Source organism: Muntiacus reevesi, chromosome 1 (genome assembly GCF_963930625.1).
Source record: "Muntiacus reevesi chromosome 1, mMunRee1.1, whole genome shotgun sequence".
NCBI classification, from domain to species: domain Eukaryota; kingdom Metazoa; phylum Chordata; class Mammalia; order Artiodactyla; family Cervidae; genus Muntiacus; species Muntiacus reevesi.
The window spans coordinates 165518072-165535040 of record NC_089249.1 but is presented as its reverse complement, the minus strand read 5'-3'; the positions used below and the strand labels follow the sequence as shown (position 1 = coordinate 165535040).

Below are 16969 nucleotides of genomic sequence, written 5' to 3'. Positions count from 1 at the left end.
GGTCCTCAGGTATTCTCCTCAGAGTGGATGAAACTAGAGCTTGGTGATAGTTAATGCGTTTTGGAGAAAAACCTATGCAAAAGTCCTGAAGCAGAGCAGGAATTTGGCATGCAGAAATGGAAGTGGGAAGGGAGGAATCGGTATCCTTCCAAGGTAAAGAAGAAAAAAAAAGAGTGAGATTGGATCGCAGGATTTTCCTGGAATACACGGAAGAGCAAGCTCTCAGTCAGGGCATTAGGCAGGGTTTTGGACAATGAGGCTGGGAAGGTTGGAACACCGGACTTCTCTAAACAGTTTTGAGAGCTCATCGCTTAAAAGGAAAAGAAATCTGCAGTCTAGAGCCACTGCCGCCCCCCCATCTTCCCTGCCTTGGGGGTCACTGCCGTCAGGTCACTGATCCAGGAGGGCTCAGAAAGGGAAAGAGGCATAGCCTCCACCGCAGCACCTGCACCCACCAGGCAGAGCATCAAGTGTGTGGTGGTGAGAGAAGGGGCTGTGGTCAAAACATGCTACACAAGCAACGCCTTCCCCAAGGAGTGCATCCCCACAGTGTTCAACAACTATAGTGCCCGGAGTGCAGTTGACGGCTGCCCAGTGAACCTGAACCTGCAGGACAGAGCAGGCCAGGAGGCATATGACCACCTCCGCACACTCTCCTACCCTCAGACCAACATGTTTGTCATCTGCTTCTCCATTGTCATCCACCTTCCTATGAGAACGTGCAGCACAAGTGGCATTCAGAGGTGTGCCACTTGCCCTGAGGTGCCCATCCTCTTGGTGGGCACCAAGAAGGAGCTGACACCCCAAGGCGCCCGGCCCTGCAGCAGGATGGCATCAAGGAAGTGTTTACTGAGGCTGTCCAGCAGTGCTCAACCCCATGCCGATCAAGCATGGGCAGTCCTGCGTCCTCTTGTGACCTGGCACTCAGCTTGGAGGCTGCCCCTGACCCCCCACCGGTTGCCCCTTTGTGTCTTGGCACCTCGTCTGCCCCCAGCTGTGCCTTAAGGACTAATTCTGGCACCCCCTTGCTTATGGGTTCCCCAGATGTCTTTTTCTCCTTAAGGGGACCCACAGGGAAAGGGGCTTTGGGCCCTGCCCCATTCTGCTTGGAAACGCCAAACAGGTTTTCCTGTCAAAGTTGGACCCCTCCTCCAAGAAGCCAACCCAGTGCCTCCTCGCCATTTCCCCCTACTCACCAGTTGACCTAGTTTTCCACACAGATATTGCTACCTGTCCTGGTGCCTTCTCTCAGGAGGGCTCAGCAGACCCCTAACCTCTCCCTCACTGCTTTTCAAATTGCTCCACCCTCAAGATACTCTCTCTTCCACAGGGAAGAAGCCACTGAATCGTAGTAAGATGAATGTGCCCTAACCTACCCCCATGTTCCTGGGCCTCACGCACCTGCTGACTGACTTGGTCCCACCCCATCGGGCTCCTGGGGCCCTTCTACCCCCATCAGCTTCAATAAAACCTTCTGTCTCCAGTGAAGAAAAAAAAAAAGTTTTCAGCCCAAACCCCCAATAAATATTTATTTACAAGTTATTTATATGTACAACTAATGTAGTATTATGCCCTTTATAAACATTAACACACAAACAAGAAATTAAAAAACAAAGAAATTAGAAATCTTCTACTATTTTTTTTCCCACTTCCCCAACATATATCACATACACTATATGGTACTCACACCCAAGCCCCAACCCCACCACCACTTTGGGGCTCCTGATACAAGGGGAACCTCTGGAGGTTCAGAAACAGAGGGGCATGGTCTCTGACGACTCTCTAGAATCCGCAAACTTTAAAAACTGAGACACAAAGATCTGCGATTGTGTTAAGAGTGCTTTCCACGTGCCAAGAAACGCCTCAGTGCTTTGGTGGTGGTTTACTCGCTAAATCCCGTCCGACTCTTGAGACTCCATGGGCTGTAACCAGCCAGGCTCCTCTGTCCATGGAATTCTCCAGGCAAGAATATTGGAGTGCCATGACCTCCTCTAGAGGATCTTCCTGACCCAGGGATCGAACCCTCTTCTCTTACATCTCCTGCATTGGCAGGCGGGTTCTTTACCACTGGGGCAACCTGGGAAACCCCGTGCTTTAATAGAACTCAGTTAATCCCCCAAGCAACCCTATACACTGTATTAATATCTTTTAAGATTATTTTTATCTTAGATGAAACAGAAGCATAGTGAGGTTAAGAAATTTTGCCAGCTGACACAGAAGCGGCGGAGCAAGAACTGGAGCCCACTCTGGGTGTGTCCGCACTCCATGAGCTTAACCGCCACTGGAAGGGGATGAAGAGGGTCTCCTTGGTCAAGCCCCTCACCAATCATAGCTGTGGTGAGAGTCCCAGGTCCTGTGGAAGGAAGCAGCAGGAAATCAGTAAACCCCGAGAATGCCCCTCACGCGGTTGTCTGGGCAAGGTTCGCTCGTCTGCAGTCGCTAGAAGTCAACTCAGACGGCCGCGCAGGCGCAGACAGATGGGCTTGGTCGCTATGGTTCCGGGGCGCGACGGCGGAAGGCAGGTCGGCTCCCGGCGTCGCGCTGCAAGAGTCGCGCAACGGGCTTCCTTTGCGGCAGGCCTCCTTGTCGCCTGAGGATCGTCTAGGAGAGGCGGCCAGCGAGGAGAAAAGGACACAGCGGCCGGACGGTAGGGGCTGTGTGTGTCCGCTGGGCAATATAGCCTAAAGCGCGTCCTTCCGAGATCTCTTTAACAGATTTCCTCTTGGCTTGCTGGGTGGATGACCTTTCTCCCTGGCCATATTTTCTGCTTTCCCAGGCTCCTTGGTCCACACAGCCTATGTCACTGAAGCCTATAGACCGCGCCTCTCTAGGCTCTTTTTCCAGGTTGACTTAACCTTCTGACAGACCCATACTTGGCCTTCTGTTTCTTAACCTGAAGTCCGCGTTCCTTAACAGCTTGCTGCGTGACCATGCGGGATTTAGGCTCCGCCAACCCCTAAAGCTCGTTTCATTCTTCCCGACGTGCCCTCCGCGCTCCAGCCGCGTCTGGGTGCTCAGTGTACCCCAGACACAAGCCGGCACAGCGGCTGTGACTCCTGCAATGTGTGCCTTGCTGGAATACTGTCACTGACCTGCGCTTGATCCGTATCAAACGCCACCCATCTTTAAGGCGTTTTCCCAGTTTCCCGGACGGAATGGGTGCTTCCTCCTTACCTCTTGTGCTCGTCCGTTGATTCCCAATTCCCTCTGTGTCCCCATGCTAGTGCTTAGGTCGCACCTGCTCCCCACCCGCCCCATCCCAGTGACTGGAACATTATCACTCAGTAAATGACTGAAAGAATGGGTAGAAAACTTTAAAATTACATTCACCTGTAAGTCTGCCACTCATAAACTTTACTGTTGACCTTTTTTTGTGCTTCCTTCCTGTGTTTTGAAGTTTGTTTTTTTTTAGCATTATTGTAAACCCCCCCTTTTTTTTCATTAAACATTAAAATGTATATTTCATGTGTATTATCCGCTCCCCACCATTATCTACCAAATAGGTACTGGATTTAATTATTCATTTCTCTTACTTCATTGGTGGCTCAGACAGTAAAGAATCTGCCTGAAATGCAGGAGACCCAGGTTCGATCCCTGGGGTTGGGAAGATCCCCTGGAAGGTCATGGCAACCCACTCCAGTATTCTTGCCTGGAGAATTCCATAGACAGAGGAGCCCGGTGGGCTACAGTCCATGGGGCTGAAAAGAGTGAGGACATGACTGAGAGACAAACACTTTGACTTTCTCTGTTGTTGCACATTTAAGTTGTTTGAATTTCTTCCACCCCGCCCCCCCCCCCCCCCCCCCCGCCCCAACAATTATTGCGCTCCTACCTGACTGGTCCTTATCCTCAAGGTTGTTCAAAAGGGAGATATGCATATGAGTAGTAAATTACAGGGGTGTGCAAGGTACTATGAAAAGTCTGCGATGCGATGCTGTGCTAACACAAGATGACATTCCCGCATCAAGATGGCTCCTTAGAAGTATCATCTAAGTTGATATGGATCGAAAAATGTAAAGAAACGTTTTTATGCTTGTGCTTTTTTATTTCAGTTATTTCTTCAGATCTGTCTCAAAGCATTGGGATTACTGAGTCAGAGTATTTAATACAGGGACTTCTTTAGTGGTTCAGTGACTTAGACTCTGCACTCCCAATGCAGGGGCCTGGGTTCAATTCCTGGTTAGGAAACTAGAGCCCACTTGCCAAAAGAGCTCGCATGCTGCAACTAAAAGATCCTGCATGCTGCAACGAAGAGCCTGTACTGCCAAATAAATAACATATATTTTAAAAATTCAATAAAACACACTTTTCAACTTCTGATTAAAATGACCTTATCAATATAGAGGATTTTTAATACATTGATTTTTGGTTCAGGTTCCCTTTTCCTTGAGTTTGAGTTTTGTGAAAGCACGAAAATTGCTTATCTACCATAAACTGGAAGAACTTGTGTAATGAAAAAGTTTGGGGAGAAGAAATTGGGAGACTAGCACAAAATATCTTTCTAGAGGGTTGTTTGTCATAATTATCTCATTTTTCTCAGAAGTTTCTCTTTTGACTGTGATTTTATGGCATTCCTTTTTTTTCCCCTTCCACTTCAGCCATGCCTTTCTTTGATGTGCAGAAAAGGCTGGGTGTTGACTTAGACCACTGGATGACAATCCAAGGTGCTGAGCAGCCTCACAGGATTCCAGCTCGATGCCATGCTTTTGAAAAAGAATGGATTGAGTGTGCACATGGAATTGGTAGTACCCGAGCAGAGAAGGAGTGCAAAATAGAATTTGAGGATTTCAGAGAATGTCTGCTTCGACAGAAAACGGTGAGGAAGTGATGAAGATGGGAATTGAACTACTTCCTTGTTTCTCTAGAGCTACTTTTAAATACTTGTCACTGATCTTTGGGCATTGGCTTGCCCCATGTGAATTGGCAGAACTTTTGTTTGAAATACCTTCTCTACTTAGGTACCATGTCAAGGAAGTTAACTGTGTTAATTTGTTCAGTGTTCTTCCTCATATTCTCACATTGGGTTGGCCAAAAAGTTCATTAGGGTTTTCCCATCAAACTTTTTGGCCCACTCAATGTTTTCCTTAGCATTGTACCCTGCTGCAGCCATCAGGTTAGAAATTGCATACGTAGATTTTCATTTTTGTGTAGGCTGTAAAGAGTAGCAACTAGTCTTGGGTGTTTGTCCTTGAAAATGTTTGGGCAAATATATTTCAAATTCATTGAACCCTCACTGGGGAAGAGATTAAAATCCTGCAGCTCTATTACACTGAACCTGATAAAACAACCTCTAGATTTCTACTCTGCGGAAGATGGAGATGTTAGTGAGATTGTTTTAGGTGATCCTGACCAAAAATTCGGGGGAGAAAGTGTTAGTAGCATAGTGTTTACTTCCTCAAGAGTTGAATGAATTGCATAACATATAGGGTCCTGTTCTCCTTTAGAGAAGAAATCTTTAGCTGTGGGCTGTCATTTTGCCTATATCTGTGCTCTGCATATAACATAGAATTATTTTTATTACTGTCAACTCCTTGGGGTTCAGAGATAAAATTTAGATTTTCAGTTAAATGTATCTCTAAAGTTATCTGTATCAATTTAAAAATAGCTTATCTTTTATAATCTGCTATTGGCATTTGGGTGAAGTAAAGCCAAATTTGGAAGGAATAAAGGTCATCAGGTAATAATTTTGTCATGTTCTCTGGAAGAATATTGATCATTGAGTGATACTGTAGTAGACAAGGAGTGGGTGGTGGCTGGCCACCAACCAGCTTGTTAGTTCACAGCATGTCATAACTTCTCTTCTGTGGGCCCCACTTATTCCTTGCTCAGACTAACACTTGATTTATTATGGAAAATTTACACCAAGAAGAGACAGTGTGATGAGGTGGAAAGAATATTAGATTGGGAGTTGGAAGAGCTGGATTTTGATGCTGGTTTTACCACCACTAGTTTTGTGACTTCAAGAAAGTCTTTCCCATCTAATCTTGGTTTCCTTATCTGGAAATACAGTGTTGCTCTAAGGTCGCTTCCTCATCCTGTGAATTTCTGAAGAGAGATGTTACCATTTTAGAGGTCATCTAAGTGAAGATGTTAGTGAATCAAAGAATTAGAATCAAGCACTTTTCTAAGTTCTTAGAATGTAATAGTACATTTATTTCTTGCAATAATCTCCTATGAGATGCTTTAGAATTATTTCCCCCACTGTATGATTAAAACATTGAAGCAAGGAAATATTAAATCCATTACCTAAGGTCGCATAGCCCAGTAAGAGGTGGAAATAGCATTGGAACCTGGCAGTGCTGATTCTAGACCCTGTGCTTATATTCAGAACACCAAGTCATGATTGGTTCTAGCTGGGAGAGATATTTGACGTATGGCTGTGTGATACCTCAACCATAACTAGTTTTATGTTGGGAAATTATTTACTAGAGAAATGTGAAGAATACAGTTTTTTAAATGGTTAATGTTTAGTATTGGGAATACCTAAAGTTTCTTTATACTGAAGTTACATCCTCATTCTTTAAAGTTAATGGGATATTTAATTGACTATGCTACCTCTTCATGTCTTTGTGAAAACCTAGTCATTCACTCAAAAAGTATTTTTTGGATCACCTATTGTGTCAGGAACTATTCCAGGTACTGGGAATATAGCAGTAAGCAAAACAGCAAAAAGTCCCTGCCCTAATGGAACTCATTCGTGGGGTAAGAGTTGGGGGTGGGATACAGAAAGTCTACAAACAAGGTAAGAACTAGTGTGTCAGGTATTGCTAAGTGCAGTGGGGAAAATAAACAGAACGATAGGAAGCACTGGTATGGTTGCTCTGTGCTTCAATGGAGTGCTCCTAAAAGAGCCCAATGATAGAAAACATTTGAGCAGAGACTTGGAGATTGTGAACCACATGCACTTGAGGGAAGAGGACGCAGCAAATGGAAGGTCTCTAGCTGGAGTAGAGAAAGCTGGAGGAAGGTATAAAGACATAAAGTCAGAGAGAAGGGTCTTGTAAGTCCTTCTAGGGAAGGATTCAGCTTTTCCTTCAGTAAGATGAAAGCCATTGGGTTTTGAGCCAAGGAATAGTGCGTTAAGGATTAGTAAGTCTATTTTCCATGTCACAGAATCCGTTAATTATGGCTCTCACACATCTTATACCGTGTCTTTCTGTGTGGTCCAGAGACCTCATTTACCTGTTTCTGCTTCGTTCATATCTAGTGAACAGTCACCAGCATATGCTGTGAGGTGATGTGAGCTTTTCATATTTTTAAAGATTTTAGTATGCACAAGTATACCTCTTAAAGCTGCTGTATCTCTATTATTTTTGTAAATGCTTATATTCCTATATATAATAGGAACATATTAGTTATCAGTTTTCAAGGAGGTATTACTATATATATATATATATACAGCAGAAATTGATTTGTTAAAAGCTTGGGAAATTGATTCTTTAAAGATGGGATTTATCTCAGAGGCCCTCCAGGATGAAAAGCTTCCATAGTTTAAAAATGAAACCAGTTTTGTATTCAGCTTCTTCAGTGTTCACTTTCTGGTGCATATCTCCCTCCGAGTTTAAATATTTTCCTCCTTTGACAGATGAAACGTCTGAATGCCATCAAGAGACAGCGGGATAAGCTAATCAAGGAAGGAAAGTACACACCTCCACCTCACCACTCGGGCCAGGAGGATCTTCGGCCCTGAGCGGAGTAGCTGCCAGTGGCTGGAGACTGATTCTCACACTCTCTCTTCTCTGCTGGAAACTCTACGTACTAAAAACCCCCATGTGAGAGTGTCTAAAAATAAAGGATTGCTTCATCCTATTTGTTCTATTTTCTTTTGGATCATACTTTTCAATAATGAGGTTGCAACCTATTTTTTAAGTTTGGTAAAATGCCTTTACCTTAAAAATTAGCATCAAGGGAATATCAGTGGTATATGAGTACTTCTGATGGAAATGCTTAGACACATGTTTTTAAAAGAAAAAATTCAGATGTAGAAGGGAAGGTATGATCCCTAGAAAATTAAATGTTGAGAATATAATTAAAACCTCAGATATCCTGAGCATTTCTTGAACTATTTTTTGTCTTAAAATGCATATAACATAAAATATACCATCTCAATCTTTTTTTTCTTTTTTTAATTTTTGACCTTGGGGCTTGCAGGATCTTAGTTCCCCAAACTAGGGATCAAACCTGCATCCTCAGCAGCGAAAGCAGAGTCCTAACCACTGGACCAGGAAACCAAGAAATTCCTCATTTTAATCATTTTTCAGTGTACAGTTCAGTAGTAGTAAGTACATTCACATTGTTGTACGACTGTCCATCTCCAGAAGTCTTTTCATCTTGGAAAACTGAAACTATATCCATGAAACAATAACCCCCTCTTCCCTCATCCCCCTGGCAACCACTGTTCTACTTTGTAGGTCTATGATGTTGACTACTCTTAGTACCTCATTATAAGTGGAATCATACAGTATTTGTCTTTTTGTGTCAGAATTATGTCACTTAATATACATAGCATATATCAGAATTTCTTTTTTGAGGCTGAATAGTTTTCCATTGTATGCATGTACCACATCTTGTTTATCCATTCATCTGTCAATAGACTCTTGGGTTGCTTGCATGTTTTAGCTGTTGTGAATAATGCTGCTATCAATATGGTGATACAGATACCTCCTTGAGACCCTGCTTTCAATTACACTCCCACCAATAGTGCAGAAGGGTTCTAATTTCTCCACGTCTTCACCAACATTTGTTGTTTTCTGGAGTTTTTTGATAGCTACCAAATAGAAATGAGGTATCTCATTGTACTTTTTATTTGCATTTCCATAATTATTAGTGATGTTGCATCTTTTCATGTGCTTACTGGCCATTTGTATATCTTGACTATTATATGGATATATGTCTATTCAAGTATTTTGTTCATTTTTAATTGAGGTTTTTTTTGTTAGAGTTTTAGGAGTTTTCTATATATTTGGGATGTTGATTCAGATATGTAATTTGCAAATATTTTCTCCCATCCTGTAGATTGCCTTTTTACTCTGTTGATAGTACCTTTTGATGCACAAATTTAAAGTTCCTCCAGAGGATTTCCCTGGTGACCCAGTGGCTAAGCCTCCGAACTCCCAATGCAGGGGACCAAGTTTGATCCCCAGTCAGGGACCTACATCCCACATGCCACAACTAAAGATCCTGCATGCTGCAACTACTATCTGGCATAACCAAATAAATATTAAAGATTCTATGAATTTTAGGATGGGTTTTTCTGTTTCTGTAAAAAAATTGAGATTTTGATAGAGATAGCATTAAATCTGTAAATTGCTTAGGGTAGTACTAATGTCTTAATAAGTCTTCTAGTCCATGAACATGAGATTTCTTTCCACTTATTAATGTCTTTAGTTTCTTTCAGATATATTTTATAGTTTTCATGGTACAAGTCTTCCACCTCCTTGATTGAGTTAATTCCTAAGTATTTTTTTAGATGCTGTTTAAAAACATTTTTATTTTATACTGGAGGATAGTTAATTTACAATGTTATGTTCGTTTCAGGTGCACATGAAGCGATTCAGTTATGCATATATTATTTTTCAGATTCTTTCCCTTATATGTTATTACAGAGTATTGGGTAGAGCTCCCTGTGCTATACAGTAGGTCCTTGTTGATTATCTATTAGATGCTATTTTAAATGGAATTGTTTTTGTAATTTTCTTTTCAGATTGTTCATTGTTAGCCTTAGAGCATTTTAAGCCGTGTCAACTGTAAGGCTTGAATGTAACAAACTGAAGCAGTGAGCAGTGCTCAGTTGTGTCCAGCTCTTCTCAACCCCATGGACTGTAGCCTCCCAGGCTCCTCTGTCCATGGAATTCTCCAGGCAAGAATACTGGCGTGGGTTGCCATTTCCTTCCCCTAGGGATCAAACCTGAATCTGCATCTCCTGCACTGGCAGGCGGATTCTTTACCACTGTGCAGTTCGCAAAAGGGAAAGCACATTGTGTCCTAGTCTCAGAATTGGAAATAGGGGATTTGGCATTCAAGCAGGGTCCTGCTTATTCCTTGTGTTAGCCAAGCACGTTTTCTTAAACTAATCATTAATCCATCACAATGGAGAAGCAAACTGGAGGCCTTCCAGCAAGTTCTTGTGCTGTGGCCCTGGGTTAGGTTGTTTTATTTTCTCTTAACACACAAACTCTCTGAATTCTTCAAGTCCCAAATGGTTTTAAGTGCATACATATTTATGGGAAAGCAGGGGCCAATTGGAAAAATCAGAGAGGATAGCAGAATACTAATCAAGGCTTAATGTAGGTACATGCTCTTTCATTCAAAGATATCTTTTATTCCTGAGCTCTGGGTTGTGTCGATAGAATGAAGGGAAAGCAAATCCCCCAAGATTCTGTTTACCTAAAGGTAAAAGAGTGATAGAGAACACTTAGTTGTATTTGTTGGGAAGAATTGCCTTGATGTTTTTACAGGATATCAGAAAGCTTCCTTTACATCAGATATCCATAAATAGCTCTGGGACCAGCAACCCTGCTTCTTTGTCTTCGTATATTTAGCAAACTTTGTGCCTTAATCCATTTTTTGAGAAAGACAGCAACATTATGAGTTGGTGAAAGCAAGGAGCCAGCTCCAAGACCCCCATTCTTTAAGCATTCTAATATGAACAAACAGAGCTATCTTTTTGAACACCTCGGCTGGTAAGAAAAGGACTGAGAAGGTTGGGGGACAGAATGGACCGAAGGCTGTGAGGTTCTTTGCTTTTGATGATGAAACACGAGGTTACTTGCTGCCCTTGCCCCCTCCCTTCATCTGGCAAATGGGACTCATAACTTCTTTGGTCTGTGCTTTTTAACCCCGACTGCTACAAAGGAAACCACTGAATATTTTGGCAACTGCATTTCATTTTTTTTCATTTAACCTTTTTAATAGGTAATTTATGTGGCTTAAAATTCAAACTGGATATATAATGAAAAATCTTCCCCAAGCATCCCATTCCCCACCCTAGAGGCCACCAGTGTTTTCAGTATTCTAGAAATTCTGTCTACACATACATACACACATTTTCTTTATCCTTTTTGAAACAAATGGTAGCAAATTTGTCACATAGGTTATTCATTTTGCTCTTTGTCCTTACTATATTCTCAAAAATGGTCTATATTAGGCACATGACCCAGTTGAAGCCAACGAATGACTCTTGCTTGGAATCCCAGAAGAGAGGAGGTATATTTCCTCTGGGTTTAATGCTGAGGAGATTGCTTTTATGCTGACAGGCATAAATAATGTAGTCGTGCACATTCTCGGGGTGATTACATTCTGGGACTCTGTCCCAGAGTTGACTCTAAAGATGAGTCCCTTAAGAATCTGCCTGCTAATGCAGGGGATGCAGGTTCAACCCCTGGTCCAGGAACTAAGATCGCACACTCCATGGGGCAACTAAGCTTCCTTGTGCCACAGCTACTGAGCCTGCACTCCAGAGCCCACGAGCCGAAACTACTGAGCCCAAGGGCCCTGGAGCCAGTGCTCCACAGCAAGAGAAGCCACCGCAATGAGAAGCCCAGGCACCGCAAGTAGAAAGTAGCCCCCACCTGCCACAACTAGAGAACACCCACTCACAGCAATGAAGACCCAGTGCAGTCATAAATAAATAAAAATTTATAACAAGATGAATCACAAACGTATAGAAGTGTAACCAACACACTTACAGCTCGAATTCTAGCAAGATCAAAAGCAGCACTGGGAAGGTTGGCATTTGGATTAATCACAGGTGAAATCAATCTAATTAAAGTGACAAGTCATCTCCAACCCTACCGTAGAAGGAATCTGAATGATCATTACCTTTAATGGTTAGAGGAAGGGTTTCTACTTTTTGGGAAATAAACAAGTAGTATACTATATTAGAGAGAAGGCAATGGCACCCCGCTCCAGTACTCTTGCCTGGAAAATCCCATGGAGGGAGGAGCCTGGTGGGCTGCAGTCCATGGGGTCACGAAGAGTCGGACACGACTGAGCGACTTCACTTTCACTTTTCACTTTGATGCACTGGAGAAGGAAATGGCAACCCACTCCAGTGTTCCTGCCTGGAGAAGCCCAGGGATGGAGGAGCCTGGTGGGCTGCCGTCTGTGGGGTCGCACAGAGTTGGACACCACTGACTCGACATAACAGCAGCAGCATACTATATTAGGGGCTTCTCTGGTGACTCAGATGGTAAAGAGTTTGCCTGAAATGCAAGAGATCGGATTCAATCCCTTGGTCAGGAAGATCCCCTAGAGAAGGGAATGGCAACCCATTCCAGTATTCTTGCCTGGAGAATTCCATGAACAGAGGAGCCTGGTAGGCTACAGTCCAATGGGCTTGCAAAGAATCAGACATGACTGAGCAACTAACACACACACACTCACACATACACACACACGTACTGTATTAGCTTTTGTTCTTTTATAAACAGTATCTGGAATACAATATGAAATTATGAGGCATGCAGAGGAGCAAGAAAACTTGAAATTTATGAAAATTTAAGAACATTTGACCTATAAGGAGAAAAAGTTAACCAAAATATTGTAAACATGATTATAAACAAATGAAAATTTTACAACTGGAAAATACAATGTCTGAAATAAACTCACTGAATGGGCTTAATGGTAGACTGGATGCTGTAAAAAAAAGAATCAGTTAATATGAAGACAGATCAATAAAAATGATCAAAATTAAAGTAGAGAAAAAAGACTGTGGTGAAAAAATATCAGTTATCTATGGAATAATAAAAAGCAGTCTATATATAATTGGGCTTCCCTGGTGGCTCAGCTGGTAAAGAATCCACCTGCAATGTGGGAGACCTGGGTTCAATCCCTGGGTTGGGAAGATCCCATGGAGAAGGAAACAGCTACCCACTCCAGTATTCTGGCCTGGAGAATTCCATGGATTGTATAGTCCGCAGTGTCACAAAGAGTCGGACACAACTGAGAGACTTTCACTTTCACTTCACATATAATTAGAGTCTCAAAAGGAGAGGAAAGAGATAATACAGCATATAACATATTTGAAAACAATCTGAAAATGCAATTAAGAAAACAATTCCATTTATAATAGCATCAAAAAAAATTAAAAATTTAACAAAGAAGGGTAAAACATAATCTTAAAGTACAAAATATTAGTGAAGGAAATTAAAGAAAACTTTTAAAACGTAAAGTCATCCATGTTCATGATCAGAAGACAAGATTGTTAGGATGGCAATACTTCTCAATTTGTTCTACATATTGAGCATATTCCCTATCAGAATCTCAGCTAGCTTCTTTGTCAAAATCAGCAGTTCAGTTCAGTTCCTCAGTTGTGTCAGACTATCTGCGACCCCATGGACTGCAGCATGCCAGACTTCTCTGTCCATCACCAACTCCTGGAGCTTACTCAAACTCATGTCCATCATCCCCATCAGTGATGCCATCCAACCATCTCATCCTCTGTAGTCTCCTTCTCCTCCTGCCTTTAATCGTTCCCAGCATCGGAGTCTTTTCCAATGAGTTGGTTCTTCACATCAGGTGGCCAAAGTATTGGAGTTTGAGCCCCCTAAAATCAACAAATTAATCTTAAAATTCATATAGAATTATAAAAGGCCTGAATAGCCATAAGAATCTTGAAGATGAAGAACAATGTTGAAGGACTCTCACATTCCCAATTTCAAAACTTAATACAAAGCAACACTAATCAAGATAGTGTGGTATTAGTGTAAGGATAAATATTTAGATCAATGGACTAGAACTGAGAGTCCAGAAATTAACCCACATGGTCAATTGATTTTTGACAAGTGTGCCAAGACCATTTAGTGGGGAAAGAATAATCTTTTTAAAAAATGATGCTGCAAAACAGAAAAAGAGACACAGAAGTACAGAACAGACTTTTGAACTCTGTGGGGGAAGGTGAGGGTGGGATGTTTCGAGAGAACAGCATGTATATTATCTATGGTGAAACAGATCACCAGCCCAGGTGGGATGCATGAGTCAAGTGCTCGGGTCTGGTGCACTGGGAAGACCCAGAGGAATCGGGTGGAGAGGGAGGTGGGAGGGGGGATCGGGATGGGGAATATGTGCAACTCTATGGCTGATTCATATCAATGTAGAACAAAACCCACTGAAATGTTGTGAGGTAATTAGCCTCCAACTAATAAAAAAAAAAATGGTGCTGCAGTAGCTGGATAATCCACATGTAAAAGAATGAAGCTTGGACTTCCCTGGTGGTCCAGTGGGTAGGAATCTGCCTGCCAGATGGGTACATGGGTTCAGTCCCTGGTCCGAGAAGATTCTGAATGCCACTGGGCAACTAAGTCCATGTGCCACAACTACTGAACCCCACATGCCGTACTGTGTACTGCAACAGGAGAAGCAACCACGTTAAGTCTGTGGGCTGCAACTAAAGTAGCCCACACTTGCTGCAACTAGAGAAAACTCACACACAGCAACAAAGACACAGTGTTGCCAAAAATTAATTACATGTTAAAAATAAAAAATATGTATATATTTTAAAAAATGAAATTTGATCCCTAGATACCATATAAAAATCAGAGTGTCTTTTCACAGACCCATTCTAGCACTGGATAAAATCAAGTTTCCACAAATTCAAGGAAATCAACCAGTAATATAACTGCCTGAAAGAACAAAAATCAACTTCAGAAAATAACAGTGAAAGTCAGAGTCTCTATAATTTATATTATTCCCAGTGTTCAATATACAGTAGACATGTTTACTATAAACAGGAAACATGACCCGTAGGAAAGGAAAAGAGCAGTCAACAGAAATAGACCCCCAGGAGACTCAGAAGTCCAATTAGCAGACAAGGACTTGAAAGCATCTATTAAAAATATGTTCGAGGAATTAAAAGAAAAAAATGATCATAGTGCATGAACACATGGGAAATCTTAGAAGAGAAATAAAAACCCAGGAAAAGAACCAAAGACAATCTTAGAATGCAAAACTGCAGTATCTAAAATTTCAAATTCACTAAATGGGCATAACAACAAGTTGAAGACAATATATGAATAAATGTAAAGACAGCTTTTTTCTTCTTTAACATTTCTGAAAACTACAAAATAGTGATGAGAGAAATTAAAGAAGACTGTGGTAGGCTGCTTCTACAAGGACTCCCAGTGATCCCCATACCTTTACATGATGCCCTATGTAATCTCCGTTGGTTGTGTGTGACCTGATTGAGTGACTTGCTCCTAACAAATAGAATAAGGCAAAAGTGATGGGGTGTCACTTCAAAGATTAATTTACAGAATACTGTTAACTTCCATCTTGCTGATTCTTTCTCTCCCTCAATCTCACTCACTCTTCTCACTTGCTCACACTGAAGAAAGCTGCCATGTTTTAACTGCCTAGGACTTTGACACCACCACCCAGCAGTAAGACGGTGTCACTCATCCATCCAGAGGAGGTTTTGCAAGAGAAGAAATTGATGAAAGGGATTTTTAAACCTGTGTATGAAATCCAAAGCAAATCCTGGAGTGATCCACAGGTCAGACTGAATAGAATCAATATGGCAAATATTTGAGAACTGAATTATAATGTGCAGTATTGTGTAGGTTTTCAGCTTGGTCTCAGGTAGCACAGGAATGAAACAGACCAGAATATCACCCAAGCACTCTGAAAATTAAATCATCTTTGGAATGACAGCCCATGAAATTAAGCCAGAACCTGCATGCTATGCTAAATAGGGTGACTGCCAGCTAAAATAAAAGATTTAAATAGGATCAGAGTTTTCTAACATAATATGCAAAGTGCCCAGCCTTCAATAGAAAATCACTCATCATGCCAAAAACTAGGAAACTGAATGAGAAAACATAATCATTAGATGCCAGCACTAAGATTTTAGATGTTGAAATTATCTAACAAAGATTTTAAAGCAGGCATCATAAAAATGCCTCAACAAGCCATCACAAACTCTCTTGAAATATAATAAAAATCTCAGCAACTAGAGAAATATATAAAAGAACCAATCTGAAATGATTGAACTAAAAAAATACAGCAACCAAAACAAAAAATTCACTGGATGGGCTCAGCAGCAGAATGAAAATACAGAAGAAAGAATTGGTGAACTTGAAGACAGACAAATAGCACAGTTCTAGAAAAAAACATAATAGAATGTATTTATGATCTGGGGTTGGCAAAGATATCTTACAAAGAATACAGAAGTTACTATTATTAAAAAATTGATAGATTGGATTTCATCAAAATGAAGACATTATTCATCAAAAGACACTATTAAAAAATGAATAGGTAAGCCAAGATTGGGAGAAATCTTCAAAATACATATATCTGACAAACGTCTTATGTCCAGAGTATGTGTATACATATATCGTGGCAGGGGATGTATATACACACATGTGCATTTATTATATTTCTGCAAATCTATAATTAAAAGGCTAGCAACCTCAGGGTTTATTTGTTTGCTTGTTTTTTTAATGGCAGAAGACTTGAATAAATACTTCTACAAAGGAAGATACATGAATGACTGATGAGCATATAAGAAGTACTCAGTCCTCACTAGTAGCCAGGAAACTGTAAATTGAAACTATAGTGAAAGGGACTTCCCTGGTGGTCTAGTGGTTAGGACTCTGAGATTCCACTGCAGGGCCACAGGTTCGATCCCTGGTGGAAGAGCTGAGATCCTACAAGTTGTGCAGCCAGAAAAAAGAAATAAACGGTTTATTGGTCAGCATTCTGAGCAATAACAACAAATACTCAAGAATCGTGGGGCCCAAATGTGGAATATCCAAGCTAGAGCAAAGAGAGAGCTATGACAGAATAGATGAGATGAACAGAGAGTTTACTGATGGCATTGGGAGCCCTTGAAAGTGTAGGAGCAAAGGGATGATGTGGTCAGAGCTTTGGAAAATTGATCAGGTGGTCTCTGAGAAGGATGGGTGAAAAGGACAAGAAAGACTGGATCTATGTCTTTTTTTAAAACTTTTTATCATATGTTGGAGTATAGACA

The 16969-nt window shown here is 41.5% G+C and overlaps 1 protein-coding gene and 1 pseudogene across 1 annotated transcript; both read left to right on the top strand.

Annotated features, from left to right (window-relative positions):
* The first annotated feature begins 253 nt into the window (after positions 1 to 253).
* On the top strand, positions 254 to 916 carry LOC136153623 (rho-related GTP-binding protein RhoG-like; annotated as a pseudogene).
* Positions 917 to 2490: 1574 nt separating this feature from the next.
* Positions 2491 to 7809, top strand: NDUFS5 (NADH:ubiquinone oxidoreductase subunit S5). Its single transcript, XM_065915971.1, has 3 exons — positions 2491 to 2647; positions 4599 to 4816; positions 7586 to 7809. The coding sequence occupies exons 2-3, from the start codon at positions 4601 to 4603 to the stop codon at positions 7688 to 7690; spliced, it is 321 nt and encodes a 106-aa protein (XP_065772043.1). The 5' UTR covers positions 2491 to 2647; positions 4599 to 4600; the 3' UTR covers positions 7691 to 7809.
* The last annotated feature ends 9160 nt before the right edge of the window (positions 7810 to 16969 follow it).

Bases quoted from the DNA above. Each gene is read 5' to 3' on its own strand.
- NDUFS5 (XM_065915971.1), top strand. From the start codon at position 4,601: ATGCCTTTCTTTGATGTGCAGAAAAGGCTGGGTGTTGACTTAGACCAC. The intron at 4,817-7,585 runs GTGAGGAAGTGA...CTCCTTTGACAG, and splicing joins GTCTGCTTCGACAGAAAACG to ATGAAACGTCTGAATGCCAT.